Source organism: Myodes glareolus, chromosome 1, assembly GCF_982192425.1.
Source record: "Myodes glareolus chromosome 1, mMyoGla1.1, whole genome shotgun sequence".
Taxonomy (NCBI): domain Eukaryota; kingdom Metazoa; phylum Chordata; class Mammalia; order Rodentia; family Cricetidae; genus Myodes; species Myodes glareolus.
Window position 1 is genome coordinate 49583468 of NC_142026.1, and position 22422 is coordinate 49605889.

General features: G+C 40.8%; 1 protein-coding gene across 1 annotated transcript in view; it reads left to right on the forward strand.

Moving 5' to 3' along the window:
- The first annotated feature begins 2084 nt into the window (after window positions 1-2084).
- Window positions 2085-22422, forward strand: part of LOC125405504 (uncharacterized) — a 42321-nt gene continuing 21983 nt past the window's right edge. Inside the window, exons 1-2 of the mRNA XM_087908970.1 lie at window positions 2085-2329; window positions 3686-3728. Of these exons, the coding sequence (XP_087765096.1) occupies window positions 2085-2329; window positions 3686-3728 (288 nt within the window). The remainder of the gene's footprint in view (window positions 2330-3685; window positions 3729-22422) is intronic.

The following is a 22422-nucleotide window of genomic DNA, read 5'->3' on the forward strand; positions in this document are numbered from 1 at the left end:
CTTCTCAGGCATGTGAACCACCAGTCCAGATTAGCATCACATATCCTATCTTCACATACAAACAAGATAAAGAAAATGAACAAAAAGAAGGGAAATGGATCAGTTCAATATAAGCCAGAAAGAGAAAGCTATTTCTACATGGACAGAGAGCCAGAAAAATGTTATCGCCTTTTTAGACTATTGAATACTCATACCCTGAAGATTCAGTGACATGTTAAAGAGAACCTAGAGGTGATGATTGATTCACAAATCATGGCAGAACCCTTGTGGGTGGTTTCTGTTAAAGGTATGTAAATTCTACATTTTTTATTTTATTTTGCTTTATTGGCACAGTTTCTTACTATGGAATTCAAAATATCACCAGACCGACCTGAACTTTTGGTAATCCTCCTAACTCAGCTTCTCAAAAGTTGGCTTGAGAGGAATTGGCTACTACTACTGGCTTGAACTGCGAATTCTCGTGTAAATAGTGAAATTTGTGCGAAGAGGCACCACACAGTGCTGTCTATAATAATCCAGCAGCAAAATGACCAAGGCTGCTTCCCTTTCCAAGTGATTGGATCACAGTACTGCACCAGCAAAGGACATGACTTCTCCAAGCTATGGTTGAGGAGGACGGTTTTATTTCAGATGTGAGTGAGAGGAGAGCATCTGGAAGGGTCCAGACTGAACTGAACCAGGAGAGGAGAGAAGAGAGGGAGAGAGAACATGGAAGAGAAGAGAGGAAGAGAGAGGGCAAGTGGACCAAGAGAGGAGCCAGGGAACAAGAGGCCAAGAGAATACAAGCCTGAAATGGGTTATATAGGAATCAGAAGCTGGGTTCCTGGGCTGTAGAGGTTTAGGTGAGGTGGCAGATTGAGAAGAGCGGGGCAGATCTGCAGGTAACGAGTGAGACTTGTCCCAGGTTTCTTTGGGACCTGACAATGTCTACATCCTATTCCACTTTAGTTTCTGAAATTAGCAGGTGGACTCTCCTTTAAAGAAATCAATATAGCCAAGGTTATGATCATTATATTTATCTTCAAAATAGAATCAAAATCTGGTATCAATGTTTTCTTTTCTCCAAAACGCCTATTTAATGGACATCTCCTCTAATCTTTTTTCTAAGCTTCACTTTTCCCATATGTTAATAGTTGGTTTGGTTTTTTTTTTTGTTTTGTTTTGTTTTTGTTTTGGTATCTGTTAGGTTGTTTGCTTTTAAACAAACAAACAAACGTTCTTCTGTAGCCAAGGATGGACTTTAACTCATGACCTTCCTTCCCATTTGTCCTGAGCACTGAAATTGCAAACTTGGGACCCCACTTGATCTTATTTTTTTAGCTGAACCTATGCAGCCTGAGAGACAACGTGTGAACAATCCTTGGCATAAATTCCTGATCCCTGGAAATTATGTGGGGTTCGAATGAAAATTGGCATGAATTTGGGCTCCTTACTAGCAATTAAGCGAATATTACCACTCTTTTGGACTTTGGATTATAACACCCAATTCTGTGTTACCCCCTCGATACAGTTCGCACTCCACTGTACCTTACGCGAGCCGGCAAGGGCCTGGAAATTGAAAGAACACACAAGAGACCTGGGTCATGAAAAAGGAGATCAGCCAAATGTCGCTTATTCAACATTGGGGAAATCCTTATATACCTAGCTGCTGAACAAGGAATTCCCCCCAGGCAGTGGGAAATTGCCACACCCAAGATGATGTAAACAATGCACTACAGCTAATCACCAGGCAGGGCAGAGGGAGCACAAAAACAAACAGAAATGTTTTAGCTTGCTGACCAGAAACTGTTCTCAAGTAACCCCAGGAGCAGGGGGTAGACCCAGGCCCTACATTGGATGTTTAATGGCGTTACTCGTTAGAAACCCTGTAACAAAAGGAGCCTTCTGAGTGGAAAATGGCCTGAGCTCAGAGTCATGGAACATTTTTTGCATAGCTGCAAATCTATGGACTGCTGGGACAGGTTTGAGTCAACCTTACCAGCCAGGATGACCCAAAGGTTTCCGCTGCACTCTCTCCCTAAGGATGCTGTTCCTGTCATTTCTATTGCCAATCGGGACATCTGGACAACGTTGTGCAATTACAAATGCCAGGAAACGGCCGGAGGCGAACTTATCCTGGTCGACAAATTGTGGGCTCTGCCCTGAGGGTCATGGGGAGCGAGCCAGCCACTCGGGGAACACCAACAGCTGCCTTGAGCTGTGAAAAGTTTGAGAGCACCGAAGCCGGCCTTGGTGAAAGAAGGGTCACAGACCCTGACAGGAAGGAGCAGGAGGCTGAGTCGCTGGAGTCTGACACTGTAGATCCTCCCTGTGGCTGGGAAGGGACTGGGTCAGCAACCGGGAGGGATGGAAGTACAGGCCAGCGGCCATGCCCCTGACAGCCGAGTCTGCGAAGACCTCTCAGCGAGGCTCTGCCCTAAGTGTTCCAGTAGGTGACATCTCTGTTCAGTGTATGTGTATGTGCACAGATCTTACATTTGGAAAGGACAGCTGGAATGTTGCTGTAGCTTAGTTGATAGAGTGATTTCCTACCAGGCTCCATTGCCTGTGACTTGTGAGGCATGCCTGTTAGTCCCTAGTTTCTCAGGGTTCTCTTGCACAATCTCTGTACTTACCACTTCGCATTTAGGTTTAGGATCCACTCTGAGTTAGTTTTGTGAACGTTATAAAGTCTTGTGTGCGTGGATGCCTGTGTATTCTAGTAACATTTGTTGAGAAGACTTTAGTTTGTCAGAAGACTAAGTCTCCTCCCACTTTTGTTAAAAGTCAATGAGCTGTTGACTGAGGTTTCTGTCCCACCAGGTCCCACAGCCGTTTAGTCCCAAATAAACACATAGAGGTCTACATTAATCATAAACTAGTTGGCCTTCTAGTTTATTAGGCTTCTAATTAATTAATTCTTACATCTTACATTAACCATTATTCTTGTCTGTGTTAGCCACATGACTTGGTACCTTTCATTAGCTAGGCATTCTCATCTTGCTTCATCTCTATCTGGGTGATGACTGCAGACTGAATCTTTCCTCTGCCCAGAATTCTCCTGTTCTCAATGCCCCACCTCTACTTCCTGCCTGGTCGCCCCACCTCTACTTCCTGCCTGGCTACTGGCCAATCAGCATTTTATTAAACAAGTACAAGAAACACATCTTTGCAGGGTAAAACCATTGTCCCACAGCAATGAACTACTAATTTGGTGTTTTCTTTCTTTCTTTGTTTTCAAGACAGGCTTTCTCTGTAGCTTTGGCCGGGCTGGCCTCAAACTCACAGGAATCCACCTGACTCCACCTCCCGAGTGGTGGTATTAAAGGTGTGCACCACCACTGCTCGGCTGAACTACATTATTTGGAGGTTGTCCAAGTGTTTTGTTTTGTTTTGTTTTTGATAGATGACTGACTGCTCAGTTCTCTCCCCCTCAAATTAGCCCACCCCTCACTGCAGCCCCTAGATCTGCAGAGAGAGCTGACAACACCTGCTGTGACCTTACAACTCTCAGTTCTCGCCTTCCACCTTGCAGCTGCAGGCAAGCCCAATTCCCTGATCCTAGACCCAAAGCAGTTTTGAATTATAAGTTGACCTTTATCTAATGTCTTCTTCCTTGACTCCTGGCACATAGGTTAGATCACATAATGTGGAATTTACTCACTCTTTTTAACAACTGTACGTGAGAACCTCTCTTTGCTTTTAGAGTTGAAGGTTTTCCTCCCCTTCGGGACCCCATCCAGCTGCTGGTAATGTAATGCTATAGCACACACTGTAAAGCTCTCATCTGAAAAACAGTGTGTCTCAACTTCCTTTTCCCTACACTTGTAATAGCTTTTATCTAACATTTTTTGGGTTTTGGTTCTATTTTAATTCAGTATGTTCTTAGAGCACAGTTTTATATACTAATCTTTTATATTCATGACTCAGGTGGTTAATAAAGTTGAACTTCTTTAAAGACATTTTCCCTCTTATTGAAAATAGGTTGTTTCCTCGTACAATATAGTATTATTACAGTTTCTCCTTCTGCCGCTCCTCCCAGTTCATCTCTACCTCCCCTCTCCTCCAGGTCCACTCCCTTTCTGTCTCTCACTGGAAAGGAATAAGCTTCTAGGAGATAACCAAACATGACAAAATAGAATATAGTAAGATAAAACAACAACTATCACTTCAAGGGTGAAGGAGGCAGTCCCAAGTGCAGGCACAAGAATCAGCAGCCAACTCATTCACACCCTCAGGAGTCCCATAGAAATATGAAGTTGAAAACTACAATACATATGCAGAGGACCGGATGCAGACCCCTGTAGGCCCTGTGCTTGCTGCTTCAGTTTCTATAAACTCATATGAGCGCTGCTCAGTCGATCCAAAGGGTGTTGACCTCCTAGTGTCCTCCATCCCCTCTGGCTCTTATGCACTATTGATCTCCTCTCTCAAGGGCTTCCTTGAGCTATGAGGGGAGGGATTGGATGGAGTCATCGAATTTTGATCTGTGTGTTCCAAGGACTCTCACACCCCATAATGTCTGGCTCTGGGTCTCTGCATCTGTTCCTGTCTGCTGCAGGAGGACGCTTCCCTAGTGATGACAGAATAAGGGACTGATCTATGAGTACAGCAGAATGTCATTAGGAGTCATTTTGTTGATACTTTTTTTTTAGATCAATAGTGTTTGGTTTTTCCCTAGGTCTCTGGGTTATCTAATCTCTGGTTCTTGGTCACTCAAGCAGTGTTGGGGGTGGGTTTCTACTTGTGGAGTGGGCCTTAAGTCAAATTACACATTGTTTGGCTACTCACACACGTTTTATGCCATCTTTGCCATAGCGTATCTTTCAGGCAGGACAGATTGTAAGTGGAAAGTTTTGTGTCTGGGTTGATGTTTGCATTTCTCTTTTGAAAGCCTGAAGAGTACATTCAGTACACTGGAGAAACTAGAACGTCGTGGCGAAGGCTCTATATAGGCACCAGCTTGATTTCTCCATGTTTAATGAGTGGTGTGGGTGTTGTCCTTAATAATGGGGCTTCATCTTAGCCACAGCCTGTAGTTTGGGGAATTCCATAAGACACTCTTGACCAACAACTCAACAGAATGCAACCCATTCAAGAGATTGCCAGTTGGGACTCTGTATCCTCCATTATTAGAACAGCTCATTATAAGAATATATGAAGATCACCTTCATATATTTTAGGGTTTCCACTACACTGGGTTCCCATACCATCCTTCAAATGCCCCTTAATTCCAACTTTCTCTGCCTGCATTCCTTCCCTCAACTCTGTCTCCCTTTCCCATTCCCACCTCATCCTCCCATTCCTATACCTACCTCTCCCCAGTCCACCTGAAAAATCTATTCTGTTTTCTCCTCACAGGGAGATCCATGTGTCCACCTTAGTCTCTTCCTCAATACCTAAGCTCTCTGGGCCCACTGATTATAAGTTGGTTATCCTTTATTTAATGACTCATATCTCCATGACTTAGTCACTGTGCTATTGCTATGAAGAGACACCATGACCATGGCAACTCTGATAAAGGTAAGCATTTAATTGGGGCTTGCTTACACTTTCAGAGGTTTAGTCTGTTGTTATTATCATAGGAAGCATAGAGGCAGGCAGGCAGATATGGTGCTGGAGAGATAATTGAGAGTTCTATGTCTGGATCAACAGACAGCAGAAAGAGAAGACACTGGGCCTGACATGAGCATTTGAAACTCAAAGCGCACCCTCAGTGACACACTTCCTCCAACAAGGCTACACCTACTCCAGTAAGACCACACCTCCTAATTCCTGTCAAGAAGTGACACTCCCTAATAATCAAGCACTTAAATCTATGTGCCTATGGGGTTCATTTTTATTCAACCAATATAAGCAACACATATACATCCCACATCACAAACCACATCACACATAAGTGGTTATATACCATATTTATCTTTATGGGTCTGGGTTACCTCAAAAAGGATGATTTTTTTCCTAGTTCCATCCATTTGCATGCATATTTCATGATATCATTACTTTAAACAGCTAAGTAATATTTCACTATGTAAATGTGCCACATTTTCTTTAATTCATTCTTCTGTTGAGGGATATCTAGATCTATAGTTTCTGGCTATTATGAATTGAACAGCAGTGAACATGGTTAAGTAAGTATCCTTGTGGTAGGGTAAAATGTCCTTTGAATCTTGAGGTAGTCGATGCCCAACTTTCTTAGGTACCACCATATTGATTTTCCTTACTCCATATCCTTGCCAGCATGAGTTCTCACTTGTATTGTTGATCTTAGTCATTCTTTCAGGTGTAAGATGGACTCTCAAAGTAGTTTTGATTTGCATTTCCCTGATGGCTAAGGATGTTGAATATAAAAGTATTTCTCAGTCATTTGAGTTTGCTCTATTGAGAATTCCCTTTTAGATCTGTAGCCCATTTTAGAAATTGAATTATTTGGGTTTTTGATGTATAGCTTCTTGAATTCTTTATGTATTTTGGATATTAGTCCTCCATTTGATATTGAGTTAGTAGAAAGCTTTTCCCTATCCTCTAGGTTATGACTTTGTCTGAAGGACAGTGTCCTTTACACTAGGACAACATGAATAAAACTAGCTCAGAATTTAGTATAATAAAGATTTTTTCTTTTATTTAGGGAGGCAGACTCACAGATCACAGTCCTCTGCACAAGAGGAGAACAGGAACCAAATTCAGCAGTCAAGAGAAAATGAGCAAGAAAGCACACGTGTTTTTGGTACCCAAGGCCATGCCTAACCTGGCCCAGCATCTTAAAGGTCATTGGCTAAAGGAATTTCCCCAGCACTTTACCTTTAGAAGCTTTTCAGTTTCATAAAGTTACATTTATTAATCATTGATCTTAATGCCTGAACTGCTGACTTTCCGTTCAGGAAGTCTTCTTCTGTTCCAGGGAATTCAAGGTTATTTCCAACTTTCTCCTCTGTCAGGTTCAGTATATTTGGTTTTATGTTGAGGTCTTTAATCTATTTGTACTTGATTTTTGGACAGGGTGATGAGTATGAATTTATTTGCATTCTTCTATTTGTGAACATTCAGATTAACCAGCACAATTTCTTGAAGATACTTTCCTTTTTCCTGTAACATGAGGGGCCGGCTTGTTGGGGTTTCTGTCCCGCCCGGCACCCCAACAAATTGGCAAACCCCAAAGAAAATCACACACAAGACTCCATAAGGTTATAAACTGGTTGGCCCTTAGCTCTGGCTACTTATTAGCTCTTATAACTTATGTTACCCCATTATCCTTATCTACGTTAGCACATGGCTCAGTACCTTTTCCAGTGGGGCAGCTTACATCTTTCCTCTCTGGTGGTCTGGGCAGAACTGGCAGAGGGAGCTTCCTAGAATACTCCCAGTCTCTTTGCTCCACCTCTACTTCCTATCTGGCTTTCCTGCCTATACTGCCTGCCTGGCCAATCAGCGTTTTATTAAAATATGATTGACAGAATACAGACAATTTTCCCACATCATTTTCCAGTATATATTTTTGATTTCTTTATCAAAAATCGAATGTCTATGTGTGTAGAATTATGTCTGGGTCTTCAATAAGATAGCATTGGTCAGTTTTTATGATAATATCATGCTTTTTTATCTATAGCTCTGTTGTACAACTTGAAATCAGGCATGGTGATACCTATAGCAGTTCATTTATTATACAGGATTGATTGTATTAGCTATCCCAGGGCTTTGTTTTTTCCATATGAAGGTGAGAATTGTCCTTTCAAGATCTGTGAAGAATTGTGTTGGAATTTTGATGGGGATTGCATTAATCTGTAGATTGCCTTTGGTAGGTTGGCCCATTTTTTACTATGTTAATCCTACCTATTTTTGAGCATGGGAGATATTTCTATCTTCTGATAGTTTCTTCAATTTCTTTCTTCAAAGACTTTTTTCAAAGAAGTTTTTCACTTGCTTACTTAGAGTTACTCCAAGATATTTTATATTATTTGAGGCTATTATGAAAGCTATTGCTTCCCCGATTACTTGCTCTGTCCTCTTGTCATTTGTACGTAGGAGGACTTCTAGTTTTTTTCTTTTTTGTGAGTTAATTTTGTATCCAGCTGCTTTGCTGAAAGTATTTATCAACTGTAGGAGTTCACCAGTGGAATTTTTAGGGTCACCTATGTATGTTATCAAATCACGTACAAATAAACATCCTTTGACTTCTTCCTTTCCAAATTGTATCCCCTTGATCTTTTTCAGTTATCATATTGCTCTAGCTAAGGCTTCAAGTACTACTTTGAATATGTATGGAGAGAGTGCTTATTCCTGATTTTAGGGAAATTGCTATGAGTTTCTCTCCTTTTAATTTGATGTGGGTTATAAGCTTGCTGGAAACTACCTGCCTTAGTTTGGGTTTCTACTGCTGTGAAGAGACACCATGACCATGGCATTTCTCATAAAGGAAAACATTTCATTGGGGCTGGTGTGCAGTTTCAGAAGTTTTGTTCATAATAATCATAGTGGGACATGGATGTGTGTAGGCAGACATTGGGCTGGAGAAGGAGCTAATACCTGCAGGCACCAGAAGTTACTGAGACACACTTCTGCCAACAATGCATACCTACTCCATCAATGCCACACCTCCTAATAGTACCATTCCCTATGAGCTTATGGAGGCCAATTACTTTCAAACTACCATAGGCTCCTGGCCTCCATAGACTCATAACAATATAAAGCAAAATGCATGCAGCCTAACTTCAAATTTCCCATAGTCTATTACAGTCTCAACAATGTTTAAAAATCAATATTTCACAGTCTTTTTTTGAGATTCATGCAATCACTTAACTGTAATCTCCAATAAAATCAAAATTTTAAAAAAAAACAGATCACATAATTCCTGTTGGGAATCTCAGCCCCGGTCTCACTCCTCCCATTCCAGACCCTGCCCCTCAGAAGGTCCACCAAAGGTCAGTTTCTCCCTGGAGCTGCTCAAGACCATGCTACAGGGTATGTAAAACCTGGTAGACAGACCTGCCACAAGACTTTTCTCCTGTCTTTCCTCTCCAGTCACCCGAGATTTGCTTTGCTTTGTTTAATTAAACCTGGCATTATTAATTTGGCTGGATTTGGATATTGCATCAGTGGAGGAACCCCCAAACTGGGGATTTTCAAGATACTTATCACTTCAGACATATAATGGCACAGGACATAAATTGCCATTCTAAAACATAGGGGAAAGAAGGGAGCATAGTGAAAAAATACTGAACCAAAACAAGACTGAAAACCACCTGGACAAACTTCAAACTCTGCATCTCCATGTCTGATGGCAAAGCTCTTTCAATCTCCAACCCCTTTCAAGCTCTGTTGACAGTGACATACTTTTTTCTCTTGCGGTGATGCCACTTCTTGTTAGCAGGCAAGTATCTCATGGTTTTAGCATCTCCAACATCTTGGGATCTCCAAGGTGTTTGGTTGGAAGCATCACTCCAGCCACTGACACCCCTATACCCAAAGAGTCTGGAATGTTTGGGTTAAGGCTCCACCTCAGCCCCTGGCAACCATGTATCCAAAGAGTATGGAATGTTTGGGTAGAAAAGTTCTACTCCAAGCCCCCTCCCCTAGGAGTGCCACAGTCCAGACTTCTCCTCCAAGAAAGCCCACGAAACAGTGACCCCTCCCCCGAGAGGGTCAAGACTACTCCCACAAGCTATTTAAACTGCCCCACCCCCGCAGAAAACAAATATGTGGTCTTCCCTGTTCTCCTTTCCTTTCTCTGTGATTTTCTGGTCTTTCCTCTCTGGGGACTGGAAGATCACCAGGGAGCACTGGCACCCCTCAAACCTGGGCTTTTTCTAATTTGGTTTGACTTAGTCTGATTTGGATTATTGCATTAGCAGAGAGGCTTATTGAGCCATAAAAAACTTACATCTGGAGGTTCCACCGAGGGGGCTGTTTTTCCCACTGGCCCCGGGCTATGTGTTAGAAAACACCCTGCCCCTCACCTGCTCTCTGCCAGGTTAAGATCAACTTTGTCTGGGTGAGTTTACCTTTTCCAAGTCACTGACATTAGGGCCCAGAGCCCATACATTTGTGGGGCTGTCTGTTAAAATCATGGGCCATGCCAGGCACCCAAACTGACCAAAAAGGGCAAGGCAGTTCTTGTCCTTGTGGGGCTTTTTTGGATAGGAGACATCCTACCAAGAAATTCCCACATCCCTCTGTTTTTTTTTTTTTTTGACTCAAGAGGCTTATCACAGTGAATGTGTTGTGTGCTAAGGCTTTGACTCCCAAGTCTCGGCATATACTTGTAAGATAGGTGTCTGCAATTTGAACCTGGATCCTCAAATGCCCTTGGGCTGATTTTTTTTTAAAAATCCTTTTAAATTGGGGCTTTCTGACACCTTATATCCCTTAATGCCTAATGTAAAACAAACAAGCCTTCATATGCCCATGGTTTCTGGATGCTGTCCTCCCTCTCCCACTCCCCGCTCCACCTCCCCACTTCCCGTCTCCGACCCCCCTCCCCTCTTCTCTCACTGTTTGCTCTCTAAAATGGATCCATTTTCTTCGTCCTTCCACTGTAAAACTGAATAGATATTCTGTCCTTATGTTTCTGTTCTATCTTACAGCATGTGCTTATCTGGTTCTTTATGGGACCACCTGTGTGCTTCCCTGGCTTCTGCCACCTACACCAGGATTTTTAAGTTGATCAGCTAACACAGGTTCTTTAAAAGGTTTTATTTGCCTATCTGTCAAAATAATGTGGCCACACTATGCTTTTTTATGTATATTGTGTATGCATGTTTATTTCCATAGCATGGTTGTTTTATTTCTCTGTGTGTATGTGTGCATGTTTTAAAATCTGTAAAACTTTTAACTCCAAATTACAACAGCTCTAAAAAATACTAACACATGAGTAGCCACCATTTTGATCTCAGCTCCATTTTTAATAATAGCACTCACGTGTGCTAGACCTACAAGGAGACATCCCATCTATAATATTCTTTGACTTATTAAAGTATTCCTTTTAATCTTCTTAAGTTTACTAGCATTGGTTAGCTGTAACTAATTGGGTAAAGTCTATGTCTAAATTTAACTTATAGATCTAATTTAAATATAACTAATAGGAAATGGTACCCTAACTCTCAAGTGCCTTTACAGATCTGAGAGTATGGCATTTAGCAAAAGAGCTTCTAACACAGAGACATGCCAGCTCCTGCAGCATCCTATAACTCCTCCAAGAAAATACATGGTTATGAAAGATCTTCTACCTGGAGGCTTGCCTGTTGAGTATGGCAAAGCCACCCACACAACAAAAAGCAGCCTTCTACCTCATCAGCTTCCTGGATGCTACAATAGTATATCTGTCATCTCATCCTGACAAGACAGGTAGATTAAATCCTCCCTCCACAAGAAAATCTTTGGCCTCCTGGACTCATCGGCTAAAGGCAAGTCTTGGTTCTAAGACTGGTGTTCACCAAAGACTTCTACAAAGAGACTTGAGATTGCCTGCGTAGCTAACATAGCTGTCTCATTTCTGCTCATTTATTACTCTTAGATCTATCTAATGGTATTTAATGACTTAAGGTACTGGTAACTCATTATTTCATTTGTTAAGTTTCCTACTAAAAATGCAAACAGGTATGTCTCTTTCATAGGCTTCATAGTCCAAAATTAACAGGTTTCAGATGTATCTTCAAAGATTCAGAGTTTCCAATTTCCTTTAATTGTCTTCTAAAATGTTCATACCTTTTAACCTAAAGCCATAGCCTTTTGCTATGACACCAAAGTATAAATCTGTTCCAGTTGTCTTATAGATACCTACAGGTTCCTGGAAAAAGTTCTGCTGTTTTATCAAAAATCAAGTCTGGTAAAAACTAACAGTCTCTAGAGCCTATTTTAACACCAACCATTTTCAATCATATTTTACAGGTCACTCCTGCTGTTTGGGCCAACAGCAATATACAGAGGGCCTTCTAGACAACGCCAAAACCTGCACCAGCTCCTGAAACTTCATTCTCCTGACTAAAGTAGACACCTGCTTAGCAACTAAAATCTGGCTTTAAAGGGCATATCTGCTCTCTTGTCTTGCTTATTCACCCATGCCTCTCCTGTATAACCAGGGCAGTTCTCTGTCCCATTCTTTCTGGCAGTTAATGACCCTTTCCATGGCTAGCCCCATTCATATAGCCAATAATATCAATCTATTTTTTTCTCCTATCTACCTGCCTTCTCATTTCCCTCCAGGAACAAATGCCTGAGGTCTCCAGGATGGCAATAAACCAGATCCCTCTCTAGTCACACCTCCTGCTGAGTGTGAGTCCACCAACTCCCAACTCTCCCTTCTCCCACATTGCCCCATAACTGCAGAAATTAGCTAGACTTGAGCTGGCACCCCTATACTTAAACCAGGATTGAACATATTTGCAAGGATGAGTTCACTAATTGAAAACTGAATACTTAGTAGTTCATGCTATCATCCCTAAATGGTACACCCACCAGCATCTGTCTTCATTCACATGGAAGGAATTAATGTATGATGGAAATCACACAGAAAGTCACTCACTATGTCCCATCACATCTTTCTTTGTAATGGATACCCCTGCAGCTCACTGCCTTAAACTTTAGTCTACTGTCCAGTCTGTTTCCCCACTCCAGTGTTTCTATTCTCCTGGTCTGAAGGGAAGAGTCACACTCCACACATAAATCCTTTTACTGTTACTGCAATGGACAGCCCCATTATAGGACTAAAACTGGTAATTTTAGAACTATGGTACAACATACTTGTAATCCAAGAATTTATGGTTGTTAGCCAGATAACAAGGTCAATGCCCTGTAGGGTTACAGACAGGATTCGAGTCCACCTCAATCAGTATAGGAGACATTGATTCAAAACTGCTTTTCCAAAAGCTGAAGTTGCAGTTGTTCTAGAATTATTATACTTTCATGACTCAGAAGGTTGTGACCCTGTAATGGTCGGCAGCATATTGGAGGTCTTCGATGGAAAGGTGGGTCTTTTGGATGATATAAATCATGATTGTCTCATTTGTTAAATGTACCTTAATGGTTGATTAATCCTGGTGAACAAACATTTGCATCTCATCATACTAATCTCTAAAAGGCATGGTTAGCATGCTACTTATCCTTGGGTATTTGGCATACAGTCCTCCCTTATCTAAATTCTACTTTGGGTGACTTAATGTCTCCCCAAAATTGGTAAATCCTAATACCATTAATTCTACCTTTCTACATCAATTCTACCTTTATTATCTTTATTATCTATTATCAATTCTACCTTTCTACATCAGCGTTTAGCAGTGGAGTGCTACTCTACATAGGAGATACCATTTACAAACTGCTCAAAATTAACTACAGATGGATCCTAAACCTAAAAGTGCAGAACTTCTGAAGATACTAGAGAGACCAGTACTCTCTGAATTTGGCAAATTTGGTGATATCTCTCCACATGCGACAATATAAGCACTACAGATACCACCATTTGCGGCTCCAAATGCTCTGCTCTATGCAGATGCAGCCCAGTCAGTGAAGTTATTCAGAGTCTGTCAGCCTGGTCCAGGGAGTTGCAAAGACCACTTAGGACTACTTAGGATAAGGCATGATGAGGCAGGAACACACTAAACTCTGTGTCTGTCCACTGCCTCCCACCAGGCCAAGGTCGGACCCACCACACCAGCCATGAACCTCAGCAGGCCACTCCACCTAATTCAGTGACCCCTCACTTTGCAAGCCCAGCCACTCCTATGCACATGGGGACAGCAGCCCTTCACAAATCAAGGCCAGCCACTCCACCCCACCTGGGGACATTAGTAACATGAGGGCTGGGCATGAAGGGGCCTGCTTATTGGGGTATCTGTCCCGCCCAGTACCCCACAACCAGCAAGCCCCAAAGAAAATCACACAGAGATCTCCATAAGTTATAAAACTGATTGGCCCATTAGCTCAGGCTACTTATTAGCTCTTATAACTTATGTTAGCCCATTATTTTTATCTATGTTAGCAGGTTACACATGGCTCAGTACCTTTCACAGTGGGGCAGGTTACATTTTGCTTCTTGGTGGTCTTGGCAGGAATACGGAGGGAGCTTCCTGCTTCTCAGAATACATCTGTTTTCTTTACTCCACCTCTACTTCCTGTCTGGTTTACCCACCTATACTTCCTGCCTGGCCAATCAGCATTTATTTAAAACATGATTGACAGAATACAGACAATTCTCCCACACCAGACATTGGCCCCTTACTTGCCTTGGCCCACCACTCCTCCCATCTGTGGAGAGCAACACCTCACTCACCATGGTGCAGCTGACATGCTGTCTACCCACCTGATGGTCATAACTTCTAACAAATGTGTGATTACCAAATTAATCTTTTCCAAACTCAAAGCTGTTGTCGATTGAAAATCTGAATAGGTATCACTGATGTTGTGTATATATTATAGTTTTCCAAATTTTACAAAATGGAACACATCCATCTGCCAGATTTCATTCCTTTGAGTACCTTTTAGGTTACTTCCTGCAGGTAGTGGTGTTTGGTTGGGTAAAGAAAAAGTAGAACCTTTCCTTATGATTTTCTTGGCTTATTGCCACATGATGGAAAAGTTTTTTTGAACCTTTGCTATTGACATGATGTTTTTAATATAAAATTCTGAGGCTTTCAGTGTATTTCCAATCAATAATAGATTTCTGCATTAGCTTGTGCTAGAGGACCTGGCAGACCTGTAGAGAATCAGATGTACGTTACATATTTGGAATGGTTCCTATTCCTTATTATTTCTTATAAATGAATAAACAGTAAAGTCAATTCTGTACCATCTGGTATAAATTCAGTGGCTACATTATGTGAAACAATTCTTTCTTCATACTGCGAATCAGTAGCTCTGTTGAGAAGTTCTGTAAATTCTACTAATCACACGAGAACAGCATATATTTCTGACTTCTGGAAAGAATCATAAAGGCTTTGGTTCACTTTATTTAAATTTTCTGATGTGTAACCTGACTTTCCTAATTTATTTTCATCAATATAGAATGCATTGGTGTGTACCTTACAATGTGAGGAAGGATGCTGTTAGTTCTTTTTATAGATTGAGTTCTCTTGCTTCTTAGATATTTGGATTTTTTTGTTAAATCTCTCCCCCAAAATAACTACAAGGTCTTTTCCAGGTTTCACTTTATGCCCATAAGTTGTCAATTTCATCCTTATTAAAAGGTACTATAATTTCTGCTGGGTCTATTCCTACTAATTGACATAGTCTCAATTTTCCTTTTACAATTAGCTCAGAGACATTTTCCACATAAGTTTTTAATTTTTTACACTGTTTCTGTGTTTAAAAAGATTCATTCTCAGATCCTATCATCCCTCTGCATTAAAATTCCTGTAAGGAAATATTGAAAGGGTAATATGACCAGAATGCAGTTTAAACCTCAGATCTACATGATCCCCATATGTTTTCTCTAATTTTTCTTCCACAAAAAATAATTCTCTTTCAGCTTCAGTTGATAAATTCTCGTGGACTATTTAAGTCTTTGTCACCATCTAAGATTTTGAATAAATTATTCAGTTCATTGTTTTTTATTCCAATAGTGGCCCTTAGAAAAACATGTCTCCTAGCAATCTTTGAAAGTCATTAAGAGTCAGTAGTTGATCTCTTCTAATTTGTATCATTTAGAATCTAATTTTCTATAGATCTATTTTATATCCTTTCCATAGGAGATTTGGTCCAATGTAGTCTACCTGCCACTGGTGCCATACCTGGGGCTACGTGTCTGCCTCTGCTGTTGGCTGGTTTGGCCCTCAACAGCAGCAGTATTCAGGTCAGCTGTGGTGAATGGAAGTTCACATTTTGGGCTCATACTTAGACACAATCTCTGCAACCATGGGCCCATTTGGGCAATGACATGAATGTGTAAAAAAGAGGCTGACTATTTACAGAAAGAGTCATCCTATCTATTTGATTATTGAACTCCTCCTAAACTGATGTCACCTTTTGGTGAACATTTACATGGGATACAAGTATCTTCATACTTTTTGCCCATTTGGAGAGACGTATCCATATACTTCTTTACCAGATGTTTTTCTCACCAATTTTACAATCATGATCTTTTCAAGTTCATGATCTTCCAATCAATTCATTAGCTACAGCTGATTAATTAGTGAGTAATTGTACATTTGGCCATTTCTCCTTCAACTTCAAAACAAACTGTATGACCATGTGTAATGCCCAAATTTCTGCCCACTGTGATGATTTCTCTTCAACAGTATAAAGTATGAATCCTCATTAGTCTTAATCAATGAAACCCAGAGTCATATATCCAGGGTGAAAGCTGAAAGAGCAGAGAATCAGAGCAGCCAGTTATCAGAGACTTCTTACCTTTATGAAATCTCAGACTGAATGGTGCAAATCCTGTCTCTACAAATCATTAGACTGAATGGGCAGCCGAGATCCTGTCTCCATCTGCATTATGTTCATGTCTCCATCTTCCCAGTCCTAGGATTAAAGGTTTGGGCAACCACCACCTGGCTGTGTTTCTCTTTTAGACTAATTCAATTACAGGTAGCCCAGTGTGGCCTTGAACTCCTGTTCTTCCTATTCTTCCTCCCAAGTGATGGGATTAAAGCTGTGTGCCACCACTGCCTGGCCTCTATGGTGAACTGTTTGAAGGCTGCTTGTTTGTTTTCCTGCCACCTAGACTCCCAAAATAATCACACAAAAACTATGTTATTTAAAACTCTACTTGGCCAATGACTCTAGTATAATCCTAGCAAGCTCTTACATAGTAAATTAACCCATTTCTATTAATCTATGTATCACTATGAGGCTGTGGCTTACTGGGTAAAGTTCCAGTGTCTGTCTCAGGCAGGGCTACATTGCTTCTCTCTGACTTTGCCTTCTTTCTCTCAGCATTCAGTTTAGTTTTCCCCACCTAGCTAAGTTCTGCCTTGCTATAGGCCAAAGCAGTTTCACATCAAAGTGGTCAGCTATATCCACATAAAACCTGAGAAAGTTTAAAAAGTAATTTTAGACAAATAAGGACAGAGTTAAGCATGGCTTCTTGGTAGCCAGAATTTTGCTGGCAGCATGCCACTGCTCCTTTAAGAGAAGTATTCCTGATTCATTGGTAGCAGAAAAAAATAAATAAAATGTGTGGTTTCAAAACAGCAACTTCCTGGACCATGCTGCCAGCACAAACTCTGACTCTTTCAGGAGGCTAAGAACTTGAATGGGGTTTGTGAGCAGCATGTTACAATCTGCTTAATGGCATGACATAGATCTACTGCATATCTGGAACTGTGAGCATGGCCTGCACTAAACAGACTCCCATCCTGCCATGTTGGACTGAGCAGAGCCAAAAGACAAAGCAGCCTTAATTGCTGCTTAACTTTTTAAGAAGCTCCTGAAAAAAGGATTTTAGATATACAATAGGACAGAGTCAGATGAGAAAAAAGACCTTAAATGAGACACAGTGTGTTATTAAAAATGTATGTAGGCTTGGGAGAGAGAAGAAAAAAGTTTAGAGAGTTGTAAAATGAAGTAAATGGTTTATAAAAAAACAAAGTCCTTAAAGAAACAGAGTACAGACAGTCATAGATTAAAGGAGTAAAGATAATAAAAATATTAAGAAGTAAAAGAGTAAAAACAAATAAATCACATAAAGATGGCATATACACAAAGAGTCTGGATTATGTATATTATTTTATTTTCTTGGAGTTTTTTGATTGTGAAGGAGCTAAGTACAGAGAAACATTTCATTGTATGGGCTGATAATATATATATTGTAAAGGTATCTTGACCTCCAAATTTGGGTCTAAGGATTTGTTGCTTTGGAAAAGAGTGTCTGCTTTTGTTTTCACAGAACCCAAGAACTTATGCATTTCTTCTAGACTAATGTGGTTTGATGGACCAAAATCCCCTGAAAGGTTTCTGTGAACACCCACAAAAAATTACTTCGTCCAACAAAAAGTAGGAAGAAATTTGGAGAAAATTACACCCATATTTCCAAGTAATTTTTATAAATGTGTTTACATTAAAAGGGGACTATGCTATAGATATGATATAGAGATTTTCATTGGTATGGATGGTATGGATTATGGTCGATTGATACAAATTTAGGTCAATTTTGTTTTTTTTCTGATCTTTATTATAAGGTATTGTGTTTGTGCAGCTCATTTAAAAATGTAATATATAATTAAGAGATATGGGTTAATAGAGAGTCATCTATAATAATCAAGTTTATAGACATGTTAATTAGGTTTTCTAGATCTAGAGATATATTTCAGATAGATTAGCATTCTTCAACAACTTCAAAGAGCTACAGAATATGGCATTTGAAATGTTTTAATAATTTAGATCTTTTCATGACAATGAGATATATCTGCTCCTGGCAGCACCAATTACTTCAAGAGGAGGATGGGCATTGAAGAGGCTCCTTATGGCATTGGTTAGCCATTTGGCCTGGATTGCTTAATGTTATGCTGTGTGAGCTGGACATGAACTTGCCTAAAGGTGAGACCCCTTTGGGGTTCTTATTTCATGAAAGAGTCTGCCAGATATTTTCAGAATACAGAGGAAAGTGACTGACAAAGGCCAATATGTCTTTAAAATTTCCTATTTCATGTGAAAGTCTGCCAGGCACCATAGGCTGTAGGCTGAAGATAGATCCTCTAATAATACAGAAGAAATTTGGGTGACTATCCAGGCAGTGAGATGTTTCCACCAATTCTAGAATTTTGGAAGTTGCTTACAATGTACTTCCTGTTTGTGTAATATTATATCCTTCTTGAATCTTTGATGGAGTTGAATAATAGTTATAATTATAGTTTTTCTTAGTTATGATGAAAGATAAAGTATATATAAATATTGTAACTGTAATTCTTGTTTGAAACCTGTTTTGTATATGTAATTTTACTATGTTAAAGTTAAAGCTTTCCTTTTTATTTCAGCAGAACAGGGGAGATGATGTAGAAAGTCCTTTTGTATATGTGTTGCTCTATATAGTGGTTAGCTCTGCCCTCTGATCTCTAGGCAAACTTTGTTCCAGCTGGGCAAGGAAGTCAGGAACACGAGGGGTTGGTTCACCCACTGAGACAGTGTGCCTGAGCTAATGGGATCTCACCAACTCCAGCTGGACTGGGACTGAACAAGTATGGAATGAAACTGGACCCTCTGAACGTGGTTGACAATTGGGATGGACTGAGGGGCCAATGATAATGGCACTGGGATTTGTCTCTACTGCACATACTGGCTTTTCTCGGATCCTATTCTCTTTAGATGCATACCATCCTAAGCCTGGATGTAGGAGGGAGGGCCTTAGACTTTTCACAGGGCAGGGTATCTTTCCCTCTCTTAGTATTGGAGAGGGTGTGGGAGGAGGGGGGAGCAGCAGAAGAGAAGTGGGAGGAGGGGAGGAAGTGGGAATTTTGATTGGTAGTATTTATAAAGTAATAAAAATCAAGAAAGAAATTGAAGGGATTTGGGAATAGAGGGCATGAAGAGATAAAAGGGGAAAGTGATGTAATATCTTTTAATTATGATTTTATGGTGGTGTAGGGAGGACGCTTGTTGATTCCTGGCTGTCGGCTAGCTTAGACCCAAAATAATCACACATAAAGCTGTATTAATTAAATAACTGCTTGGCCCACTAGCTCTAGCTTCTTATTGACTAACTCTTACATATTAATACAACCCATTTCTATTAATCTGTGTATCACCACATGACTGTGGCTTACCAGCTAGATTCAACCAGTGTCTGTCTCTGGCAGCTCCATGACTTCTCCTAACTCTGCCTTCTTCCTCCCATGCTATAGACCAAGCCAGTTTTCTTTATTCACTAACCAATAAAATCAACATATAGACAGAAGGACCTGCCACAACATTATGGAAATAAGTTTTAAATAAAAAGAGATGGCTCAGCAATTAAGGGCACTGAGTGTTGTTACAGATCCCAAGGTTCCATTCCCAGAACCTACGTGGTAGCTAACCATTTGCTGTAACTCCAATTCCAGGCATCTCCTGCATTCTTCTGGCCTCTGTAAGTACTGTGCACAGACACATGCTGGCAAAACACCCACACAACTATTGATTTTTTAAAGTTAGAGAAAGGAAAGAATAGAATTCTCTACGGTGATGTCACAGTCCTGAGACAGCAGCCAGGGTTAGTTAAAATGAACTCTTTCTGATTTTGCCTGGAAACAGTTGTGGTCTTCTGCCAAGGCAGCCTACTCATTGGTGAAAACAGCTTTATTCTGAGTTCATGATAATCGTCCATCTAAGAGCAGAGTATACAGTGCTGTTAAGTGAGCTTTCCTTGAATTTTTTTGTATTTATGTTCTCTATATTTTGTATCTGTGAGAATTGTGGCATTGGTACAGTTATCTTTTAGATCAAACATCAAGATTGGCAGGTCACATAGGCTCCCAAGCAATCTTCTTTCACTGTGTCATTTACCTGATTTTCAGCTAAGATCTTGTTGTTGTAAATTTAAAAAGTGTTACAAAAGGAGAGCTCACATGAAGGGTTTTTTATTAGGGTAAAGGGAACATGTAAAAAAGGTGAGTGACCAGTCTTTGGGTAAAGGAGCAGCAACAGAAGAGAGGGGGGGGGGGTTAGAAAGGAAAAGATTACTGGACTCCTCAAACTTCTATTGTTAGCCAGTCATTTTTGGATAACCTGAACTACAAATTGTAAGACAGTCTAATAAATCCACTTTCTATATACATGGAGAGATTCATTCTACCAGTCCTATTCATGTAGACAACTTTGAATAATGCCGTTGTGGGTTTTTTCACCTGCCCATTGAGGAAGATGTGATGGCATTAGTGCTCATAAACACTTTTCTCCTAGTCTTATTATTCTCTAAGTATTCAAATTTCCCTGAAGACTATTCATTTTTATTATCCATTTGCCAACCATTTGTTCTGAATTTCAGGAATGAAACTCCAAAAACTGGAGCTATCATGCAGCTTTCTGGTGGGAGAAAGACTTATCTTTCCTTAATCTGTGATCTAGTTCTTGCTTTTCTTTCCTGGTTATCTGAAGTCCCTGTAACAACCAGGTAAAAGTTGCCTTCAGTTCATTTGTCCTCAGTATGCTGTCACACACTTGTGCCCAAATTACAACCCCCAGAGAGACCACCAGAAACCAGAGAAACCCAGACTGCAATAAGCAAGGTTTATTATTATTGTAATACAAACTAGTTCAGAACTGTCTCCAACACACCATCACAGCAAGGTAGAGAGGAGTTCAGAGTCCCTCTGTTGGGTTTGCTTTTTTAAAGTTAGAGACTACAAGCTAGCCCTTAAGCCATCACCAGGGTTTGGCATGGGTGCAAGATCTTTGCTCCCTCTCCCATCCTGTTTTGTCAGCTTGTTCTTTGTTTTCAAAGCAAGGCTACCCTGCCCCTAAATCAGGCCATCTTTACCAGTCTCCACCAGCCAAGTGGCTGGGTGTCCTTGTGCTTTGGAATTTTCCAAATGGGAGGGAGAAGGCAATTATCTTTAGGGGAAGGCCACTATCTTTCCTGGAACGTGAAGCTAGTTTCTAATTTTAAAACATTTTGCTAGGAAAATCCTTTACATCTTTTTGAGAATGAGGGGTGTGTTATGCTCAAATCCATGGGTCCCCCCAAAAAAACCAACAAAGGAGACTGAGTCCCATATGTAAAAGCAAAGAGCCTTTATTTCAATCGAGTTTGTAAACTCGGTCTCTCCACACGTCCAAGGTACTGGAATAACTGGAGAGTCCGGAGCTCAATAAGAAAAGGGTTTTTATAGTAGTAAAGGTGGGGCAGAGTGTAATGGATTATTAAAACTTTGCTGCAAGAATCCCAGTGGGGGCAGTGGGTCCCAAAAGCAGCCAGTCCCAGGCAGGGACAGCACTGAGACCATGCCACAGGTCTCTGAAGGAGGCTGGTCCCTTGTGGTGAGCCATATGGTGGTGGCAGGTGAGAGACAGATGGAGAGGCACACCATGCAGAGTGAGGTTGAATATATATTAGGTGGATTATGGAGGGGAAGGGAAAAGGGGGTGAAGAGCAGAGAGAGAGAAGAGATGAGAGAGAAGGGAGAGACAGAAGCAGGGGAAAGAGGAAAGTGGGGAGAGGCAGAAGCTGCCTCTTCGAGAGGGAGATGGAAAAAACTGAGAGAGACTAAGGCTGCAAGCAGGAAGGAAGACCTGTCTCAGGGGGTGGTGGAGGGAGTGGGCCTGACTTGTCTCTTAAAGAGACAGATCATTATAGTGAGGGGGTCTCTGAGGTTCAGAACTCCTGATTGGCTGACATTTGTCTTGGGGGTGTCCTGGTAGGTATTTCTATTTACAATGTTTGCAATGCTAGGAATTTCCTTTTAATGTCTACTCTTAGGTAGGGGGTTGGTAATCTCAGTCTGCCAGGCATTGTCTCAGGGTAATCTATTAAGACTCCAGACTCCATTTAAATTTATTGATAGCCAGAGTCCCCCGTGATAATGGTTGGATGTAAAGAAC